This window comes from Triplophysa rosa, linkage group LG4 (genome assembly GCF_024868665.1).
Source record: "Triplophysa rosa linkage group LG4, Trosa_1v2, whole genome shotgun sequence".
Classification (NCBI taxonomy): Eukaryota; Metazoa; Chordata; class Actinopteri; order Cypriniformes; family Nemacheilidae; genus Triplophysa; species Triplophysa rosa.
The window spans coordinates 29,663,183-29,678,911 of NC_079893.1; the positions used below are offsets into that span (position 1 = coordinate 29,663,183).

Sequence of the window (15,729 nt, forward strand, 5' to 3'; positions counted from 1 at the left end):
GGGGAGGGGACTCCTCTAGTTAACTGCAGATTGCACCCAATCACGGGAATATACCTTAAACGTAGGGAAGATGAGCGATAGAGTAACCGAGGGAGAGAGAACCAAACAAGAGTGAGGGAGGGAGGTGGTAGGTTAAGCGGGAGGGTGGTCTAGATAGATATCTGGGAATAATCGCTTGATGATTAAGATTAGGGAGGGAAGCTAGGCATCAACTATTCTACGACTTTTTAAAAATCTCCAGTTAATCCCAGACATACCAATCAAACGCATCCACTCGCAGACTGACCATAGAGACACATGCACATGAAGTTGCAATAACTACGAACGGCCCGCGAGAGCAGCGTCGTCGTAGCAATAGCGTAATTAAACTTTAACACTGAGACTATCTAGGAAAGACTAGGGTCACTTTTTCTTTTTTTAATATTGCTATTGAAGAAAAGAACATTCTTGGCTTAAAAAAAAGTTAGTTAAAGCTGTATCGTGACTTTGTTTTTCATTGATTGTTAGTAAGGGAGCATCTATGAATTCACAGTTTTCGTCGTCGTTCGGTCGTCATGATTCCTCGCTGCTCGTGTCTCTTTCGACGTGTCTTTTACTTTCCACGTTTCTTCTCGCCCGTGTAGCTGGCTCGTAGTTTTCTCCTGGACTCGGTCAGTGTTTGCCGTTGAAACTCATCGTAACTCACCGATTTAAATCTCATCGTAGTTTAGTTAAACTTGTCGTGATTTCAGAGCAATGTCGTCGAGAAGAGGATGGAACGAAGACTCCGCAGTATAGCGACCGTTACCTGCATTCTGCATGTGTGTTTGAGATTTGTGTTACTGTGTCGGGAAGTTTTTAAGCGTGTTAGCGTCATTGCCACGTGTTTCTTTTGTGTATCGCATTTCGTGTATTCTGCGTTACTAGGTTGTTAATTGTTTTAAGGTACCTTACACTTGACTCCTGGACCCCTATTGACCTGTAAACTGTGACCAACAATGTGTGCGTGCTTGTGAGCGTGTGTACGAATGTATTTGTAATAATATTGATGCCATACTGATATTTGGTATTTAGTGATTTAATCGGCTTATCCAACAAACGGCTATATCAAATATAGTTTTACAACGATAAGGTTAGGGTTTTTTTTAAGTTCTGCTGCTACCGCAAATTTTTGTTTGACTTATAAATAGATAGTAATTCACATTCAATTCTGTTTGAGCGAAATGCATGATTTAAATTGGATTTATGTTTATGCACTTTTGTTTTGCTATTTTTAGTATTTTTTTTTGTAAGGAATTTGCTGGTAAATTTACGGATAAAACTGTTGGATTCATTATGCGTCTTGTTTTTTCCCTTTGTGACAATATCTGTTGGATGGAAGATTAGAATAAGAACGAGTCGAAGGAAGGAAAGACAGGTAGTGGCAGAGGGATGGAGAAACAAACGATTGCTGTTTATGGAAAACTGCACTGAGACTCTGAAAGACGAAACAATCATCACAATCTTTCTCTCTTTACCTTGCCAGGAAAAATAAAACAATTTTTTTTATCAAGCTTATGATCAGTTTCCTCTGTCATCTGTGTCTTTTTGTTTGTTTGTTTTTTTAACTAGAAAAGTATGATTTTTCAAGCATGTATTTTTCGCTTATTAAATATTTTGCTTTTAAAAGACGATATGAAGAATCAGTTTATATATCTGAAATCTGCCTTTGACAGAAACACGTCAAGTATGAATGGGGTTGGTTATAAGTAGTGCTGTTTGTGGGCTTTCAGAGAACTCTTGTCACAGTATTGACTGTAATGTGTGTGTGTGACAGCTACGACACGTTCGCTGCAAGCCTCACATCAGTCACCCACACGACAGGAAACGGAATGAGCCAGACAGGAAGTTCTGGGTTAAGCTCATGACAACTGTGTGATTTGAGATCATGAACTGCAGATGTTCAATCGGTCTGCCCAGAACTTCTGTGTGTGTGTGTGTGTGTGTGTGCGTGCGTGCGTGTGTGTGAGATTTTCAAGAAGTGATGCTCGGAGTTGAAACCAGTGACTGAAAAGAGGAAGAATATAGCGTGCGCGCATCACAGGTTTACCAGAACAAATAAGAGCTGTGTGTGCGCGCGCGTACGTGAGTGTTTTTAGAATGTGGTCACAAATGTGTGTAATAATAGGGGTGTGGTACATCACACTTTCTATGTCATTGTAAAACAAATGGGTTGAATACCAAACATAAGCATGCTTTTAATGATTCTCTGCTGAAAACAATAGAAACCATCTTGAAAATGAAGAGGGATGTAATGCTTATAAAAACCGTGATTCCCTTTTACAAGAGAGAAAACACACAAAATCAAATAAATAATGCTATCAGTTTATTTTTGGTTTGTTTTGATAATTTCTTTTGGCCACAATAATCGTGCAGTGATACTGTGACAGCCCTGTTTCATAGGTGCTTTTTCCCTTTATCAGTTTTTTAATAGCATATTGTGGGCGGGAACATTTGGGTGTGAAACCACCATCTCACATTGAATTACTGCACGTCTGTCACTCTATATAAGAGCTAAAGTGATCTCTTCACCATCCCTAGATATCGTTATCTCAGCCTTTAATGCAACCACAAATAGTTTCGTGAGCTACAAAACAAAAGTCACAGAGCAAGGTAGTAAACACAATGGATTCACACTTTTTCAGGAAACATTTTCCTGTATGAATAAAATCTAAACCGTCACTGTTAACAAAAGTTGCTCAATATAACGCACAATACACACGTTTTATACCTGTAAATCAATTATATATATATGGAGGGTTGATTTCGAAAACAGTTTTTCTGTCATGAATGCACCGTGTGCCCGCGCCTCTAGCGGTTGACAGGAGGAACTGCACCCCCGACGGAGAGACCTTCATGTTGCACCATGCACCGTCAATTTTGCATACATTTAATGTAAAAAAATCTTGTTTTCTTTAGTCAATGCGAACAGAAATGTCATTCACGATGCAAATATATATATTATATTTATATGAAGACCTGGATCTTTCCCGATGAGACGTAAATAAAGCAACAGGTTCTTTATTAAAACATCTTTGAAACACAAACTAACGTATTGTGTTTAGAAGTGTGTTAGGAAGAGTCCTTTCAATGTAAAACAGACAATTTATATACATGAACGAGAAACAGGGTTAGAAACTATCTACAGTTACGTTGTATTATTTAAAGTTTCCTGAATATATTATAGATACGTACTGTATGTTCATCAGGATATGAGATTTACTTTAAGAACTTATACTCATACAGAGGTAAACCTCAAATGACTCACCGCCAAAGTCATATTAATCTAGAATGAAAGAACTGTAATGCCTGTAAATACTCTGTATATGTGTAGAAAGAGGGATTGTCGTGGTGTGAAACCAGCATTTGAGAATATCCCAAATAAACATATCATTTTGAGAGAGAGTGCATGATGTGGAGGCAGTGATCTGACTAAAATAAACCCAACGACCAAAACCTTTCTAATCTGTCTTTCATTTCTTCTGCTGTCCTCTGGTACATTTCCACATCATATTGAAGATATCTCCTTCACCTTTTCTATTGACAGCTGTGACTTTTTATGGAATTGACAGCTGGAGAGTTCTTAAGCAAAAAGATTTTTAGTTTGTCTTAGTGTTTATGAAGGTCTTGTTCTAGTTTGGGTCCCATAAAGGAAAATGTTCCTTAAGATCCATGTTGGAGTACGTTAGTGTATTTTGGTCAAAGCTTTATTTCTTCGATCCCGTCTCTGAGACATCTGAACACAACTGAGATGATATTCTTGATGTGTGCGCTCTTTAGAAGTTGCTGAAGACTTCCTGTTTCTTGCTCCAGTCCATAGGGGGCGCTCTCTTATTACCCCGTTTGTCCCGGAGTTTTTGCTTGGCCTCCGCTGCGGTCAGGCTCAGATGTAGACCGCTCTCCCAGAACGGGTCTGAGGGATGTTGCTCAGATTTGCCATCTCGGTTAACGTTATGGATCTCGACCCTGGAGTGATGCTCAGAATCGGTGACCTACGGAAATGAAACATTTTGAAGTAAGGGATAATCCACAGCTAGCCGTGCGTTAAAGGGTTTTAATGCACAACGTGGAGGCCAAGACGTGCATTAAAATCCTTTAACGCACGGCTAGCTGTGGATTATCCTGCTTTTACCATGGTCATTTGCCAAGTTAAATCTTTTATTGATGTTTACAGTGAAATTTTAGATCAAACAGGTGAAAATTACAGTGATTTTGTCAGTTAAATTTCAAATGTAATCAAACTGACTGGAGCTACCTGTGCCTTAAAGGGTTTTAGTGCACACCTTCCAGCCAATCAGAATCGAGTATTCAAAAAGACCATGGTATAAATGTAATTACATTTTTGACAAATATTTTAGTTGTGCTACAATACAAAATATAGTAACAGTTATGACATGATGCACTTTTTACTATTAACCTTACTTTACTATTAGCTACAAACATTTAACCTTAGTTTGCTTAAATTTAGCTTTCATTTGCATTTGCATTTTTTTAAATAACATTAAATAAAGTTTACACTTTGTATTTTGTTATATAAGACATTTTTCAAAAGCTTGTCACTGAAGGCTGTTTTATTATATTGCATGGCTTATTGTATTGCATTGTTTGTTATTTAAAGTCCCCGTGAACCAGATGTTGCGATCGTTTTTCCTTCCGTATTCTGACGCATGTTCGAGTGAAAAGGAATTTCAAATGATCAAATTAGTGGACGTGGCTTGCGGTTTTCGCCGCGAATTGATTGGCTGTATAAAAACAGCTGTTGCACTTTGAAATGAAACTGGCAGCAGACTGACAGTTGAAGGGGAGGAGTTAACGGATGCTCCGCCCAAGCTGTCTAATTTACGTCATTTGAGATGGATAGTCATTTCAGGGCGGAAGTGCATTTTCATTTTTTAACTGAAGATTATGAGGGTACATGATTTTAAAAAGAAAATGACGCACATTGATAAACTATTTATTATAAACGCTGCAATATTTCATGAAAAAATAAGAATTTATTTAATTTAGTTTAATATATATATTTTATACAATGTATAACTCTATATATAACTGTGCATAATCTAAAATAACGATCAAAGAGGAACATATTCATTTTTGACATTTTTTTTAATACTAAAAGCTTGTGTTAGTGCTTCAAATTGTAAGTGCTTGTATATACACATACACAGACCTTGTTGCTGGAGTCGGAACCGGTCAGTTCGGCGCTTATTTCGGATACCGTGGAATGAGAAGAGGAACTTCCATAACTCTTGTGCCGTGGAGAGACATTTGTGATTGGTGGATCTGTCAGTGTGATGTTTATGATTGGCGGAGAGATCTTAGACACGTCAGTGACGGGTGAAGCAGAGTGCACTGTGATTGGACACTTCATCTCTGGTCCGTCCACACAGTCTTCTGTTTAAAAAAAGTTAACGTGAAGTATGAACAGTTCATCGTCTCCATATTATTTGCTTTGTTAGAAATATGTCACACATTCCACCAAGAGTTCTTTTGTGTTTGCATAGATGAAATGTTTGCATAGAGTACCGATCCTGATTTGCATATTTAACATCGTGCTTGTCATGTGGGTTAAATTAACATTTAGCGCTTAGATAACCGTGTTCTCTTGGTAGTGTTAATGTGGCCTTTCCTAGAAATCCGTATATGACATTTTGTGATGCACATATTGAAAAAAAATGTTCATGTACTGTTTGGTGAGTGTCGCTGTATGAATTAAAAGGCCCTTTACTGTGCTGTACCTTTAAGATGAGTGGATGTAGGGGTGATGCCCAGTCTTTTAAAGAGCTCATCTGTCTCCGGGTCGACCACCAACAGACGGGTCTCTTTGCCCCCCGCTTTGATCAATGCCACCACGTCAGCGTGACGCAGACCCTCTATACTTCTGCCGTTCACCTGGATTTGTGAAAGACAAGTGTACAAATTTGTATCATATATATAAGATCCTAGAAATCCCAAAAAACAAACCTGTATGACTTTCTTCTGCAGAACACAACAGAAGATATTTTGAAGAAAGTTGGTGACCAAACAACATTGAACCCCTTGACTTCAACTGCATAAACAAAAACCACACAGACATTTCTCAAACTATCTTCTGTTGTGCTCCATGGATATACAGGTTTGAACCACGCAAATAAAACTTTACTACAACCCAATGGTGTTGTGCAGCATTTGGCCAGCAGGTGGCGTGCACCACCACATTACTTCCACTTTCTGCAGAACTTCCTCTTCCTCTCTTTAAGTCACAAACTTTCATCTTTCTCTTGTTCTTCAGATGTTTCTCTCACTGTTAATATAATCTTGGGCGTGTATGTTCCTCCTGAAACTCAAATACACAAACCTCGAGAGCCAACGCTGTTTCCTCATTTATTCTGTATTTGTGAGGAAGGGAGGAGAGACGGTGGTGTGTGAGAACGGTTTATAGTGACGTGTCTCAGGACCATTTCAAATAAACAGTTTTTTGGCAAAACAATATTTATGCTTTTTAAAAGTGAACCATTTCACATAATTTAGGTTGTTGAGGAAAGACGTGCTGTTAATTTTCTAAGTGTTTTATTTTTGGGTGTCAAACTAATTCCATAGAAATTAAAGGCGGGACTATACAAAATGTTTGGGATTTGCTCTTCCAATTTGGGCCAATAAACACGTCTGAAATAATGTGCCTTTTTATCATCAAATCATTTTCAAAGGTTAAACAATATTAATTCATGCTAATCTCATTTTTATGCCTAATTATAATAAAATGGAGTGACAAATGCTGTTAACCGGTCATTATAATCCCTGTTTGTCAGTCATAATTACTGATCCGTCTGTTATAATTACAGAAGGCGCCTGCGCATTTAATCCTGCCGTAAAACTCTCGATCACACACCCACCCTGAAACAAAAAGTTATAAAACCGAACCAAACGCCTGATGTGAAAGCCAACAGAGCATTGACATAAACAGAAACGCTCAAGAGTTCCTTTCACTTTTAAGAATCTGCCTGTCTTCAGAAGCAGTTTAATGTAATCCAGTGCTGCTAATCTGGACTACTAATGAAGTTTCATGTAATCCCGCTCGATCACCTCAATAAGATGATCTTTCGCTCTCAATCCCACACGCTCCGCCGGGGAGTCAGGGTCCACGGAGCGGATGTACTGGCCCGCGCGAGATTTTTTGCAGTGCAGGTTGAAGCCGTAGCCCTGCTCGTCCATGGTCATGTGATACCAGCGCGGACGCAGGTCCTTGGTTACCACATCCCCTTCTGATGGAATCTCGCCCTGGACAGAAAAATAGAAACGTCGTGAAAACAAATTTGGAAAATCAAATTGTAATACTGGAAAGTTCATAATACTTTTCAAGTTAATGTTTTTATGGACAAATAAATTAAAATGTCCTGATACTTGTTCAAGGTCAAAATGAGTTATTTCATTCGTCAATAACAAACAATTCTATTATCAATTGGTAATTTCAAGACATTTCCACAACATGGTGCTTCAAGCTAATGAGGACAAGAAATGACTTAAATTAATTAATAGATAAATAAATAAATAAATGCAGAAATGAATTAATTTAGAAATACAGAAATAAATGTAATGCAAATATTACAGAAATAATACAAATAAAAGTTGATGCATGGAAATGTAGGCAAACATTTGGGGCCAAAAACGTATTTATGTCCTTTTCCATCATGACAAAGGCAGATCTTTTTTTTATTTACACTGTAAAACAACACAATTAAATTACAGCACAATATACAGTACTATATTAATATGAAGGAATTTACATATTCTATATATTTCTATATTTTGTTGTATATTATATGAAAATATTTTTTGCACTGTTTTTTTGTTGTAAAATTAATGGATAATGTCCTGACAGAAAAAGTAAATTTTCTGTATTGTTTTTGGTATTTATGTCGGCATTTTGACATTTATTTATTAACTTCAGCATTTATGTTTGTATTTATTTATTTATACTTTATTCATGTCTTGTGCTCCATATCTAGCTAGGCAGACTTCATTGCGTACCATGTTATGTTCAAAAATATTGCGCAATTCATAACGCAGTACGCATTGCATGTGTCCAACAGGACCGTACTTGACATACGTTAACCAAACACTATATTTCGGGCACTATAGGGGGCGCTAACATAACCCGTCTTTTTACATGCTCAGTTTTCTGTTTGTGTTGATTGTCTTAATTGATATCATATCGTACGTTACATTTCGCAGGTTCGTGTTCTAGAACTGCGAGGACGTGCGTGTGTGACTACCGGCTCATTTCCTTCGAGAAGCAAAACACGCCCGACAGGAATAAGGGACATTCTCTCACTTCCTGCGCTAAAACAATGCAAGGGTGTTGTCTGTTTGTATCCCATGGGATTGAGTGACTGCAGAACCTCGCCTTACATACACAGATGAAAATACACAAGACCTGCCACACACAAGACGTGCGTAACCTCCTGGGGGTGACAGGGCGGTTAATCCAATCTTACCGGCCTTTCAGCGAGAGCACACACACACAACACTCTCGCTGAATTCTGGGAAAATACCCAGAAATCAGACACCGGCTAACACGCCACCAGAGAGTGTGAACAAAAACGCAGGTACATGAGAATTAAGGTCACGCGGAATGAAGCGGAGAAAGAGACACAGAAAGAAAAACATGGTTCTGCTTTGTTTATGAGAAATAAAATAAACACATCAGATTGTGTACCTGTGTGCTGGCTTTTGATTGGCTGAGGTCAGTGATGGTTTCAGCGCTGTCTGTAATGTTGTGTTCACTGTCGGATTCATTCTGGAGTTCAGTGCCGGGTTCAAAGGATTCAGCATTGGGTTCAGGTATTGTCTCAGTCTTGGGTTCAGAAGGAGAGGGGGGGCACAGGAACACTGGAGACGTCAGGCGAGCGTGAGCTCTGTACAGCGGAGAAGCGTTCAACACTCCAGCAGTACCGGGACTCTTGACGGAACCAGAAGAAAAACATGAAAACACATCGTTAAACATCTGAATTTAGATTCAGCAGAGTTTTGAATCCATCCACAATCAACTGGAGGTCCTGAAAATGTGTGGACAAAAACAAACTACAAAAAATGTAATGGATCTGGCTATGTATGTCCTCAAAACGTTTTTCTAACATTCCCATAACGTTACGAAAACGTTATTTCGGCATCTTTTAAACAATGTAATGTTTTTATACCGACTTTTAAAAGCTGAGCTAAAAAAATATGCTCTAGGAACGTTTTTCAAACATTTCCATTAGGTTCAAAATGTTACATGTTTTGAACAATATGTTTTACACCAACGTTTTTATATTGAGTTTTTTTGAAGATTAAGTAATGAAATATAACGTTGATAAATTGCTCTTTTAACGTTACTGCAAGAGAGTGCGTTTGCACAACGTTAGCAAAACGTTTGCGAACGTTAGTTGGGAGGTTACGCATGACACAAAGTATTAAACCACATTCGACCTATTGTTTTGAAAAAGTAGTGTTAACTCCTTTGAAAAAGAGCGATAACAGGTGATGAAAACAGCGTGCAACACAATGCAACTGAAAAAAATAGTTATATAACCGAACCAGTTTGCTAAAGTGAATCATATTACCCAGAGAGAGACATTTTATAGTGTGTTTAAATATCAATATTTGTTTAACCATGCGTACAGTGTGAGAAAACAATGACTCAACTGCTACTTTGCTTGGTGAATGTTCAAGATGCTTGTTGGTTTGTATCGCAGGTGCACAACATGAACAACACCTACAAGACCTATTAATGAGTTGATGGATCTGATCCTGTTGCCATCTGTTACCTGGACACTTGTCAAGACACAGAATTATCTTACCCGATTCGGACAAGATCAAGATACTGTACGCGTGTAAAGAGTTTACGCTAAAAATGTTATGGGCGGTTTACCGGACAGGGTTTAAGACTAGTCCCAGACTAACTTAAATGTTAAAGGAGTCTTGATCAAAAACAACTTACACTGACATATCTTTAAAAACATCATTGGTCTCGAGATGCACACCAGTAATGTTTTTTGTAAGGTATGTTTTTAAAATAACTTAAATATCCAAATTTAACTAAAGCCTAGTCCTGGTTTAAGATAATCCCTGTCCGGGAAACCGCCATAGACAACAGCTACAGTCCAATACCAACTAGAAATTGGGTGTGTACCAATAAAAATACCAATAAAAAATTGTGTGTGTGTGAGAGAGTTTTTTGTGGATTCAATTTACTTGGAATAAATCTTCACTTGGTTGCTTTGGCAAAAGCTCTCAGATTTGAGAAGGATTTTTAAAATGAAAATAGCAACTGTATTTTGCACAAACTGTAAAACAAATCTGTAAAAAATTGACATTTTCTGTCAGCTGGAGCGACGGAAATATACCGTAATTAAGTTTTCCTGTAAAAGGACAGGATATAAGGATTAATAATGAATTGTTTCCCGTTTTTTCTTGTAAATTTGCGTTCTTTTTTTTGTTGCAATTTTACGGTTTTTGACCGTATTTCAAAAATAAAATATAAAAAAATCTTGAGCGTTTTGAGACAAAACAATGGCACTGATGTATTTTAAGATACGTCAGGGCAAGTTATTTTCAGTTAAGACAGCTCAAAATTAATTTAAATTTGTCTGTGAAACCGGGGCTAAACACATTAAAATACAATGTTTGTAAAACATTTTTTGCAAAATTCTGTAAAAGACACACCTACACAAACACTGACATGACATTCAAATTGTATATAAGAAATAGATAAGAAACTGGGGGAAATACAGTTTGTATTGAAGAACATTGTGACCGGTATAGATTTAATCAGATTTGCATTTCTCTACAGTATACATCACAGTACACAGTACAATCACACTGCTTTTGTCAAGGGTGGATTTCCTCTCAACCTTCCTCTCATGACGACTACAAGAAGGGATATTACCTTAATCCTACAATAGATTTGGACATGACAAATAGGAAATGTCCCTTGCAAACCATCTGTTATATCGTTTTCTCTCATTTAATATCTCATTGTCTGGGGAAGACGTTAACCAAATCAAGACATCTTATTACTGTAGATAATTCACACTTTCAAATTTGAAGCAATCTTGAAATTGGATGAAATAAAAACATTTAACATTTAAAAGAGTATTTCATTTTACCTTGTTTATTAAAATGCTCTCTGAGCTCTGTCTGCTGTACGGAGGTGTGGCGCAGTCCCGGGGGGATGCGCGGGGGGAGGATGCCGCGGACGAGCGCGAGGAGAGAGACCCCATCTCTATCGCCCTCTCCTCCGTACACGGGAGACCGTGAAACTTAAGGAACTCATCGGTGACCCGGTCCACTACCAGCAACCTGGTGCGGTGGTCCACCTCCAAGATCCGCTGGACAACCTGGGACACCCATGAATGTAGATTGCATGAGAAATTTGATTTGGACGCGAAACGTTTCAATAAAAGACATTTGTCTATACTAGTCTATATGGTTTTATTGAGCACGTGTGTTTTCTGGGATTCAAACCCATGACCTTTGCATACTTTAAATGTAGGGCCTACTGTAAGTTGCTTTGAGTGTTTTTGAATAAAAGTGTCTGCCAAATGGGGGTGGTCCTAAATCGTGTTTTATGGTTTTATAGTGGTAAGTGTACGTTGCTATGGTAAATGTTTGTGATAGAGGAGAAGTCAGGTTTACCAAACTGTTCGAGCCTGGATTGTTTTCCCAACATTTACATACAGTGAGTCAGTAAGTGGAGAATAGGACACTATATCCTAGCTGTATTTTAAAACAACCTACTGTGCTGACTATTTAGACAGCATTTTAGGGCATGCGCATTAGGACATTTACATTTAGCAGACGCTTTTATCCAAAAGGAACCTTCAAACAAATCTTTTTTTCTTTTGAATAAGTTGGATTTAGACTTAAAAGAACAAAAGTGATCAATTCCTTCCGTTTTCATTAAAAACACCCCAAGCATGCTCACTATAGGCTACTCAAAAATAATGGTTAGGACGCATGTCCCAAGCGCACGCGACACCCCAAAATGAGACAGGTCCTTTTGTCCGTGGCTCCCCAGATGTGGTCCAACAGGTTATCCTCATTCATTACCTGGTAATGAGTCTCTCCCTCCACGTTCTCTCCGTTCACCTCTACCACCCGATCCCCAGACCTGAGTCCGGAGAGGTCGGCGGGTGAGCCAGGCTCGATCTTGCGTATGCACTGCGCTCCACGGCTGCGCTCCCCGTGAAGATGAAACCCGTATCCGCCGTCTCCTTTGGTCACATAACACAAGCGTGGACGGAGCTCGCGCTCCAAAATCTCCCTCTCCAGAGTGTTCGCCATGTTCATTCACATCAATATTTCTGTGTAGGTTTGCATACGTTTCCGTATTTCCTTAAGGATGCATTTATTCCACTTTCTGAGTCTGCGAGTTTATACATCATTCACTAGACTGTCCCAAACCAAAAAGTTTCAAATACAGCAAAATAACGCGTGCATACTTGAATAACAACGTAAAAAACGATCACTTTAATCCATGCGTAAATTGCGCGCCTAAGCGCTTTTCGACGCACAAATCTTCTTCGTTTTTTGCGTTGGATGAATTTAATCCCTCGTGGTTCAAAAATAACTTCACTCCAGTGTGTCTCCCACTGAATCTTTATCCCACGAACAGTCCAGAGTTTGTCAGCAGACCCCTTTTCGAGCCCACCTTCTCCGCCAGTCACATTCCTAACGCGTTTACACAAATGTGATGCACATTCATCTGAAATATCGAAATCGATAATCGCACCCTCGAGGACAGTTTTAGATACTGTCTGACAAACCGCGAGCGCATCAAGTGCGCTTAGGGAGATCAAAACAGGTGGAGGGAAGAGCGCGCGCTGTATAAGTGCGTGCGTGCGCGCGCGAAAAAGACAGTATCGGTCAGATCATCAAATGATAGACAACTCACAGAACTCCATGCGGAACTCTTCCTCTTCATATCTCTGAAGTGAGCAGATCTGGGATCAGCTCATGCATCGCACACATACAGAATCAAAGATGCAAAACCATAAAATAACTGCAAGATATCTCGCCAACAGTTACGTAACTGCATTGTCAAACAAGATGATATTTAAACACAACTCGTAAAATCCAAAGAAAAAGTTAAAATAAAGTATAATATTTTTTTTAAGATAATTTTAAATAAACATGTAGTGTTTTCTCGGTCAAATATGAATGTTTAGAGCTGCACTGCCCTCTAGTGTTGACGAAACAAACAAGCTCGTGCGTTTATGACTTCAACACAGTACTTTCATTCTAAAAAATAGAATAAACACATACAATTTTCAGTTTAGTTTATACTGTTTATATCCAAATTGCTAAAATAATCATCATGATATATGTTTAGTATTTTATACTAAGATTTTAATCGTTGTGTCCGGTGTGAGGGAGGAGCTTTCATTCGCCTCTTTCCTCTGTGTCCGTCTCTGGGGAGAGATGGGCCTGCTTCTCTGTCGTCTCCTGGAACCTCTGTTTTCACTTCAGTCCCATGTTCTTCAGTACAAAAAGAGGATTTTGTTTGAAGCTCTTTTTCTGAAACGTCCCGTTGAGTCGTCTTCCTCCTCCTCCTCTGAGAAGGGGAGCAGTAAGCAGGCAAGTCTGATGGCTCCCCTTTGACCCTTGGTGTCGGAGACGTGAGTCCATTTGGGGATTTTGGTGAGCCTGCTTTGATCTTTTTGGGGAAGGAACGGTGAGCGGATGGACAGGTGTACTGATTCAGACACATGGAGCAGAGGGGTCCGACGGGTAAACACACCTGCTGCCCGAAACCAACCAGCAGCCAGTTGATCTCGCTCCATAGTTCTCTACAGGATGGAAAAAGAGAAATGTTGTGATGTTTTGGAGAGATGAACGTTAGCAACACGACTGAAAATAGAGGTTACCGTGGTAACCACTCCTCGAGCTCCCTCCGCGTCGCCTCCGGCATCTTCGTCTCCTTCTTGGTCCAGCCGAGCCTGTTTGAGATTCGGTGGACGTGGGTGTCCACACCTACATGTGCACACAAAATCATTACAAATTGTAACAGGCTCTTAGCATTTTTCACCATCAGCTGCGTCCTCCCTACCAATCCCTGACACGTGGTTCCAGGCTATGTCCATGGCTAGGTGGGCCATTTTGGGTCCGACACCTGGCAGGCGCATCAGACCCTCCACCGTGTTAGGAATGTCACCACTGAACTCCCGTTGGATCAGATCCGTGGCCTTTTTTATGTACTTCACCTTTGTCTGAGAAACATGGTTGCGTAAGGGTCTATTTCGAACACATCTGTGTGTGTTTGTACGAGTGTGTGTGTTGTCATACCCTCCAGAAGCCCACTGGATATATGAGTTTGCCCAGCGTGTCATCATCCATGTCGAGAATCGCGTTCGCGTTGAGGTCGCACTCACGTAATCTCTGCATGGCACCGGCTGTCACGTGATCTTTCGTCTGACTGGATAACATCAAAGAGATCAACACCTGGTACCGACGAACCTGAGAAGAAATAGAGCCAGTGTGACAACATATTATATAAAATAATATAATATAATAATAATTCGTGCTCACCTCAGGTGGTGCTTCCGCATCATAGCATTTCTCAGCTCCCATCTGATCCACCGGGGCATCCCGCTTGCTCCTCATCTCCCGGATAAATGACAGCTGCGTTCTCCAATCACACGGCTCCCAGCGCTCCCTCTTCGGCCCCACCCCTTCCTCCTCGTACTCCAGTTTCACATGACCCCGTCTGGGTTTTCTAGGTGATTGCAGAGGGGCTTGATCATCATTTGCCTTTACTTTGGTGGTAGTTTCGCTGCTGTTTGATAGAGGTTCTGTAAGAAAGCACAACTGTGAGTCTGTGACCATTTAAAAATGTCTTATTTATAATTATAATAAGTGCAATACATGTTGTAATAATTGGGGCTTCCATTCAATTCTGAAGGAAATAACAATGCAGTGTCTATAATGTTAAAAAATGCATTGCATTGCATTTTGTGCAAACATTTGTGAAATATCCCACTGAAGATCAGTTTAATGCAGTAAGACTTTTGTACTATGTGTTGTTTACTCTTATTACTTATTCTGATTCTTTATTGTGCACTCTACGATGATCTTTGTAATTTATTGTGTCTTATGCCATTCCACCCCATCTTTTTTGAGAAGAATGGTAAAAAAAAATTCACCTACACCAAAAAATGTTGCATTTTATAAATAAAAAATAAAACAAATGCTGTTTATATTTTATACAAAGTGACACTGCTTATCAAAAACCTATTCATAATGTATTTGACGTTACAGTATGAGTTTTTACACTTCTGTCAGTCTCACCTGCAGACGTTTGCGCATCTGTAATACTGCGCTCGTGCATCTCTGCTTTCACGCTGCCTGCAGCATCTTCTGATTTCAACGCCCTGGATCTCAATCTACGAATTCCTCCTGTGTTTATTTTCCTCTTTGTGTCGGTTTCAGAAGTTTCTACCCCAGCAGCTGATTCAGTGAAATACGGAGAGATCATTTTTACATCCAAACGGCGAAACGCACAAAAATACGAACTCCGGATTTGCGTCGACAAATTAACACACATTCCCAAAGTTCCCGTCATAAATAAAACGTTAGTAATTTTTCCCAAGACACATCTCTCAAGCAGCACAACATCCCGCAGCAAACGGTCGAAATCACGTAACACACCTCGCTTTCACAGTGTTAAGCATTTGTAGTTTTTTAACACACGTT

General features: G+C 39.4%; 2 protein-coding genes across 2 annotated transcripts; both read right to left on the reverse strand.

Moving 5' to 3' along the window:
• Positions 1–5: 5 nt before the first annotated feature.
• LOC130552711 (Na(+)/H(+) exchange regulatory cofactor NHE-RF2) lies at positions 6–12,988 on the reverse strand. The gene is made up of 7 exons (XM_057331204.1): positions 12,088–12,988; positions 11,145–11,375; positions 8,714–8,956; positions 7,081–7,275; positions 5,757–5,910; positions 5,189–5,412; positions 6–4,010 (listed from the first exon to the last, which is right to left on the reverse strand). Exons 1-7 carry the CDS (start codon positions 12,325–12,327, stop codon positions 3,795–3,797), a joined length of 1,503 nt encoding a protein of 500 aa, XP_057187187.1. The 5' UTR covers positions 12,328–12,988; the 3' UTR covers positions 6–3,794.
• A 274-nt stretch (positions 12,989–13,262) lies between these two features.
• nthl1 (nth-like DNA glycosylase 1) lies at positions 13,263–15,684 on the reverse strand. The gene is made up of 6 exons (XM_057331205.1): positions 15,325–15,684; positions 14,566–14,828; positions 14,323–14,493; positions 14,087–14,246; positions 13,905–14,010; positions 13,263–13,826 (listed from the first exon to the last, which is right to left on the reverse strand). Exons 1-6 carry the CDS (start codon positions 15,596–15,598, stop codon positions 13,379–13,381), a joined length of 1,422 nt encoding a protein of 473 aa, XP_057187188.1. The 5' UTR covers positions 15,599–15,684; the 3' UTR covers positions 13,263–13,378.
• Between the last annotated feature and the right edge of the window lie 45 nt (positions 15,685–15,729).